The sequence below is a fragment of the Olea europaea genome, unplaced genomic scaffold (assembly GCF_002742605.1).
Source record: "Olea europaea var. sylvestris unplaced genomic scaffold, O_europaea_v1 scaffold1474, whole genome shotgun sequence".
Classification (NCBI taxonomy): Eukaryota; Viridiplantae; Streptophyta; class Magnoliopsida; order Lamiales; family Oleaceae; genus Olea; species Olea europaea.
The window spans coordinates 174,434-181,816 of NW_019232298.1; the positions used below are offsets into that span (position 1 = coordinate 174,434).

Consider the following 7,383-nt stretch of genomic DNA (forward strand, 5'->3'; position numbering starts at 1 on the left):
GAACCCATTATAGATTCTATAAAAGAGTGGCCTGTACTCGTGGACACAACAAAAAAAGTTTTGAAAAATTCTTTTCGAGATGATCAATATAAAACTGAGTACCGAGTTTTAAAAAACAATTTTTAGAAATGAAGCACAACAGTGAAATAATCCATTCACGAAACACAGGTATATAAAGCAGGTAAATATGCTTCCAGGTTACAAAATTAATCACAAGAATTCAATCAACAGAATTCACAAATAAGCAACCAAGCAATAACCATGCATAAACCGGTAAGGATACCAAACCTAACCTAACGGAGAGTTTGGAATAATCTTACCAAACTACTGTTGACAAACAGTAAATATACCACCAAGTTTCTGAACTAAATTGCCGTAGACGTCAAGGTAGGGGCAAAATCGTCCAACTTTTTTTGTAAAATCTGAAACAAAAAACAAACGACATCAGTGCGTTTAGGACGTCAAAATGAGTAAACTGCCCGAAAAAAGATCGCCGGAGGTCCGGCCACCCGCCGGAGCCGCCGCCGCCGCCGCCGGTCACGTGCCCCACCACAGGGTGCGCCTCCTCCTGCTGGTCATGGTTCCATGGTCCATTTCGCCGGAAAGTCAATCGGTTGGCCGGAAATCAAGTTTTTCAGATTCGGTTAGAATGTGGAATGGTGATTTCTTGCTGGTTTTTGATCGATTTTTGGATTAATATCACTCCTCCTAGCTCTGATACCAGTTTGTTGGGGATCCTAGGAGTTTAAACAACCAAAACAACAATCAACAAACAAGATTCAAGTCAAAATAAAGAAAAACAGGAATGGAAAAATACAACCCCTTTATTCTGCCCATTTTTGTCCAGCTTCTTCTTCTTCTGCCGGTAGCTTCTTCTTGGATTTATGGGTGTTTTTCCAGGCTCAGGAACAGCCCCATGCTATGCCAATTGCCTTCCAAAGAGAGAGGGGAAAAAACCAATGAAGAACCACCACCCTTTTTAATGAAAAACTGAGAGCTCCTACTGCTGCTGCTGGGAATACCCAAAAACGAGAGCTGCCCCCCTTTTATTTGAAAATGGTAGAGCGTACATAATGAAGGGGTAGGAAGAAAGACCATGCCTCTGCCAAAAAAGGGAAGACCTTATTGTGTCAACCTCACTCCCATCAACTCACAACATTGGGTGGTGGGGTTAGGTGAACCATATCCTCACAGCATCCTGAAACTCAAATAATAGCATGATTTCTAGTTGGCGTACTCACTTTATGTATGTTAGAATCTTGATGGCCACTTAAATATTAAGTAAAACTTTTGAATAACTTTAATCAGCTCTAGAGATCATTTGTTGATATAATGGTTGTTGAAAAGATTCAGATAATTTATTAGTTACAAGTTAATGATACGAAGACAATTACACAAGTACATGGACTAATCAATCTTAGCTCCATATATCATATGGTAGTTGGTTTAAGGAAATTTGGGAAAATAAGCCTCAAGGGTCAACTTTAATTATTTGATATTAAATTAGCAACATAATTGTAGTTTTGTCTTGGCTATATACATTTCACTTCTTTAAAGCCCAAAGGTCTTCGCTGTGATTTGAGTTTATATAAAAAGGTGGAATATTTTAATATACCCTCCCAGTCATTATCAATGTTTTGAAAATCGGATTAGACTGTCTAATTCAACTGAAAAAATTAGGAACCAGTCTCAAATTTGGTCCAATCCTAATATATTAATCGAAAATGAAAAAACTGGTAAATAACCTATTGAACCAGCCATTTAACTGGAACTGGACAATCAATCACTATTTTTATCGATTAACAAGGGTTTTTTTTCCAAAAATATCAAAATAAAAGTTTACTTTGATAAATGGGCTCAAGTATTGGCAAGTGCAATTTTACCTTCAATCCAATCCAAGTGTTGTTTTTAAAAGAGAAAAGTCATATAAAATTTTCTTCAACTTTCAATGTGGGATAAGTTGTGTATCATTTTACAATTTATATATTTAATAATTGTTCACTTCCTTCTTTCTATTAAACAAATTCCCCCCCCCCCCCCACAAAAAAAGCACAAATAATTTCAATTCTAACAAAGCAAATTATTTTAAACACGTTAATCATTAGTTTTAGAAGTTTTAAAATAAACTATAGGATAACAAATCTAATTAACAAATTGTTATATGAAAAAACTCAAGATCAACACAAAGTACAAATCTCAAACAAATGACCATAGCATCAAGATCTCATAGATTTTGGGCTCAGATCCACCATGTACCCATCTGTACAAAGGTTGAATCTCACAAGAACCGGCCCTAAGACAAGGAATACAAAGGCAGTCACTTCAATGGTCCCAAGTTCCCAACCCAAACAGAAAACTCTTTCCAATTCGCAAAAAATATATATATATATATCACCAAGATTCCTCACTCACAAAGTGACCAAAAAACCAGAAGTTTAATGGCCAAAGAACAAGGTTCACAAAGAAGATGAAAGGGAAGACACACAGTCAATTGAGAGAGAGAGAGACCCAGAAGCTTCTCAAAGAAGCACACAAAGAGGCAAGAGAATAAGAGAGTGGGATTCAGTCAAAAGTCTCAGACTAAGAATATTTATATAGGCAAGGTCATCACTGTAGATCATAGGGTTAGGAAATCTAACGGCCCAGAGCTACACATGTGTATTACCAGAGTTTGGGCTGGGTTATAAGGAGTCCAACTCAATGCGTTATTGGGCAAGGGCTAGAGTATCTACATTTTCAACCATTTATCATCATAGCCAAAAGTGGGCTGGTCCACCAACTAATTATGGCATCACAGCCCAACAAAATTATTTATTTACATTTACTTTGAATTAATAACACTAAAATTTAAAAATCTGTTGTTATAATATTTAATAGTTTGTTGGAGTATTTATTTATTTAATTTCGATAGCCGGTTCGACCTCGAGTTAACCTCAGAATAACCGTTTGATCCTTGACCCCTTTCGTTTTCCGAGTAGATATTCAAGTCGATTTTTAAAACATTAGTCATTACACACACTTTAGAATAAGGTGGAAAAGGACAGGCTTAGTTTGTTGTTCTTACTGTATAGAATGTCTAAAATGTTCTTCGAAGTTTAACTCGTTTGCAAGGACATTGTAGAGACATCGTCTTAGACAGTGGAACTTGTTGATAAAAATGTAGGGAAATCTGAATACGTCAATGAACTCCAAGGCACGAAAAAAAACGTTATCTTTTAAGAAATTTCTCCCCTATTCAACAAGGTCACAACTGGGGTATGATAGAAAATCTCTCTCAGGATACAATGGAGGCGTTTGATTCAAATTGTGACTATTTGATCAAACCAAGAAGACACTCAAAAATAACTGATTGATGCCAAAAGAAAGAAGGAAGAATAAATTGTTTAATATGTTTGCAAATGAGAATTCGCCCAGAATTTATAGAAACTGAAGCAATTGTTTGAATAGGTGTATCCCTTGAAATCCTTGCGTACATCTATTAGAAGTGACTGTTAAAAATGAACAGATGCACCTATTCAAAAACTTTTGAAAATAAAATTCTCTTTTGGGGGCGTTGCCCCCTCGACCCCAGCAACCTGACCGGGCAGGTCGAATCTCGTTGCGCAGCGGCAAACACTACTCCGGGTGGCAAATCATTCGCAAAACAAAAAATTAAACACATGCAAAATGATGAAAAATATCTAACAGAACTTATAGCCTTGCAAATTTATCCACTTTTCAGTGTACTGAAGATTCTTTTGAGGAAGACAAAATGCTGAATTTGGATCATTTAATATATGATCTTATCATTGTTTTCATTTTAATTCTTTGCAATATATACTGCAGATTTTGTTATGAAATAATTGAATACCTTTTTTTGTCGTTTTGATTCTCTTATTCTTGAACTGGAAATAATAATTCATTGTTACAATCTTGAATGAAAGATCTCTTTTTACAATAAAACAAGCAGCATTATTGAAACGGCTTGCTGTTTTTTTTTTTTTTTTCTCTCTGCTGGCATTGTGCTGGGAAAAGACCTCTCTGGAAATAGACAAAAGAATATAAATTTGACACTGATTTCTCAAAATTTACTTGTGTTGACTACCTTTGGATGAAACCAGCTATACAGCGGATTCTCACACTCGATGCATGTTTGGTATAGAGTACTAGGCAAGAGACGTCAAGACAGTATAATAAACTGAATTTTTACTTAATTTTCTTACTATTTAGTGTTGCGGAATCCTTCCTATTGAAAATGTCTTCACAGTATGGAAGACCTGTATATTTTTTGGCAAACCCTTATACAGATACGATGGTCTCAGTCAAGGAGAGAAAAAATAATCATGGAGCACTTTTGGCGTTTTGAACTTCCATATTGTGGGCTCAAAATCATGTTCATTGGGATTGGTAGATTTCGAATTTCAAATTTACTCAAATTTTTAAGAACTGTAATTTTCAAGATTTTTTTGATCTTCGCATTTCTCCTTTTAGCTATACAGAAATATCATGACTAAACATTATTCACTTAATGAACAAGCTGCTACTGCTGTCAGCTTCCAGATTCAGAAATGCTTTGCAGAGATGGTCGCCATGTCTTAGACCTTGCAGCAGTGAAATTTGTTGATCCCGACTCTTGCCGATGACTCTCGTGTCTCAAGGGCTGCAAAAATGGAGATTATCATTAGTATCATATTATAGAAATTTTTAGTCTCTTGGGTGCAGTTGTGATTTTAGTATCCGATTACATAATCTTTTGTTCCCAATTCGTGTTACTATAAACCTTTCTTTCACCGTGGTCGGCTGCAGAAACCGAATCATCGGATCGAGGATTGAAAAATAGTCAATGGTATTAAGGAACGAAAGAAGTTAATTATACTAATAGTCGTGCCAGTGTATCAAATAGTTTTATAGTTCTTTCAAATCTTTCCGTTATAATCCTTTTGTCAAAAAATCACTAGAAAATATGCCAATCTAGTTTATGACGTTTTATTTCTTTGCCTATAAATTTTATTTATGGACACTGAATATTACCGCTTCATTCTTCTCCCCTGCAGATTTTCCAGTGTCTGATTCGCAGCTACGGCTCTGCATTTCTGAATCCACCGGCGTTTGTTCTGCGGATTCCAGCTGGAGTTTCTTCATTTTCGCATGTTTCTTTGCTCTCAAGACTTTCATAACCTCTGTGAACACGAAAAATTAAACAAAACGTTCAGCTCATGTTTGATCGAGAGGATTGAATAGCACTAAACGGTATTATAGAAGGGAAAAAAGGTATCTAGAATTTCTTGATGTGAAATAAAGCCGATCATGAACTCACCTTGTGTGGTGACAAGTCGATAAGCTCGACCTAGTACCAGAATATCCGTTGGCCGGAGAAGCTTAACGCGAGTAAAGCGCACCGTCTTGTCATCAGAATTCCCTTCTCCTTCGACCGGCAGAGGTATTATAAGAGAAACGTAATGTCCCGGGTTCATTTTCATCACCTCGCTCACCGGCACCGGCCAGTACATTCTCTCTAGTTGGCCATTTGGATGTTGTATCACGAGTGCTGCAGCATCAACAGCTTGACAATTCCCCATTCTCTCTCTGTATCTCTATCTCTCTCTCTAGATAATCAGTTTCTACCTGTAGAAATGCTTATGCAGAACAGAAGAAGAAGATGAAAGAAAGAGATAAGAAGGAAAAGGAAGGAAGGAGGTGAAGCAACCAATGGTCCCTTTCTAACCAGTTAGCCCCTCACCCCTACTACCCTACGCTACCGTACCCCCACTGCACCTCCAAGAATGGTAAATGTATTAGGGATTTTTATAGATATTCAGATGGCAACATTGTATTGGCTGTTGCCCTATATTTTTTGTTCAACAGTCAATTAAGCCTCCGTTTGAGCCCCATTATATTATATTACATTTCATTATATTTTATTTTTCACTATCTCATTTTCAATTACATAATTTTTTATAAAATAATATTACACGTAAATTGAAAACATTTCCTTCTTTTTCAACCTTTCATATTTCAAAAATATATCATTCCTTCCATTTTCATTACCCAAAAATGGGGTCAAACTGGGGCTAAATCTTGACAACTTCTGTCAAAAAATTGTCGGCCAGCTCTATACATGTAGTAGGATTGAAAGGATAAAACTCTTTTCTTAGAAAGGATTTGATAGAAATTTTAATATAATTGCATGTGACAATAAATGATTTGACGGAAAAGCTGTATGTATTTTAAACTATCAAATGATAGAATATCACGTGATATTATAACAAGCTTTATGTAGTATTATTGGAATTGAAAATAGTTCTTCAAGCCAGCCAGCCGTCTCTCCATTCCCCTTACCTCAACCAACTTATGATTAAATGGTACTGTATTATGGTATCAATAATTATAATGATACGAATACATGATGATATGTGTATATCTATTACGTTAGGATCAAGAGGGGCCAGCAATATTGGTGAATCACCACGTGGTTACACGTCAAAGGTGGTCGGCTGGTGGTGGTGATATTTTAGGGGGCACTTCCGGATGTGATAAGATAATCTCGACTTTACTAGTAAAATACCATATTTTTTTAACTTTTACTTATAAGTAAAGGTTTTGTCCTAAACCAAACATGCTCATGTACTTTCATTTTTGGTCTATTTTCTTTAGTTATTCACTAGATCAATTAGCATCTAAAATGTTGATATGGGCAAGTGTTTGGATCTATTCTGACATATCCATGAGGAGTCACGAGGAGTGTGACTAAGTAGTAAAGCATTTTTGTAGCTTTCGATTGATGAAGACATGACCTTTTCCACAACTTAATGTATGATTTAATTGTTTTATCTTTTCTATAGATGATATGAATCATTTTATTTAAGAACATGAGAGCAGTGGGGTCATTGACGGGAATAGAAGGCTTCCCTATTCGAGAAGGCTATACAGAGTAAAAGAAAGGGCGAGAACTCTCATGAAAAGATAATGTCTATTTCGTGTACATACTTTCTTTAAATTTAAATATTCTTATAAATAAGTTAAAAAGCAATTCCTACTTTTACCTTGGTGTCAATCATATTTTACTTTAATTTTTCTCAAAACTAGTTAGGAAGACATTTTGAACACTTTACTTGATCTATTGACGTGAGAAGTATAATTCAATCAACCGTGCTAGACGAACCGCGTGGGCGGTTGACACACATACACACAAGGGGGGAAGTATTTTTTAATTCGGCGCGGGACTCACTCCTCGACTGTGAGGGAGCGGTCAGCCGTTGTTCAACGCTACGAATCGTTTAGCATTTTTCTAATTCAATTACTCTACGAGTTATTTCAGATAAGTCAATTCGATTGGTCAACATTGACCCAATTTTCATTCACTTTGTTTGATCGAAAAGACTTTTAAATTCCATTCCACCTCGA

The 7,383-nt window shown here is 36.1% G+C and overlaps 1 protein-coding gene across 1 annotated transcript; it reads right to left on the reverse strand.

Moving 5' to 3' along the window:
* Positions 1–4,313: 4,313 nt before the first annotated feature.
* LOC111376231 lies at positions 4,314–5,765 on the reverse strand. Its single transcript, XM_022999184.1, has 3 exons — positions 5,297–5,765; positions 5,011–5,159; positions 4,314–4,639 (listed from the first exon to the last, which is right to left on the reverse strand). Exons 1-3 carry the CDS (start codon positions 5,556–5,558, stop codon positions 4,529–4,531), a joined length of 522 nt encoding a protein of 173 aa, XP_022854952.1. The 5' UTR covers positions 5,559–5,765; the 3' UTR covers positions 4,314–4,528.
* Between the last annotated feature and the right edge of the window lie 1,618 nt (positions 5,766–7,383).

Excerpts from the sequence above, each read along its gene's own strand:
- LOC111376231 (XM_022999184.1), bottom strand. The coding sequence starts at position 5,558 with ATGGGGAATTGTCAAGCTGTTGATGCTGCAGCACTCGTGATACAACAT. Across the intron at positions 5,160-5,296 it reads TCGACTTGTCACCACACAAG|AGGTTATGAAAGTCTTGAGA; the intron begins GTGAGTTCATGA and ends TCGTGTTCACAG. Across the intron at positions 4,640-5,010 it reads CAGGGGAGAAGAATGAAGCG|CCCTTGAGACACGAGAGTCA; the intron begins GTAATATTCAGT and ends CCATTTTTGCAG.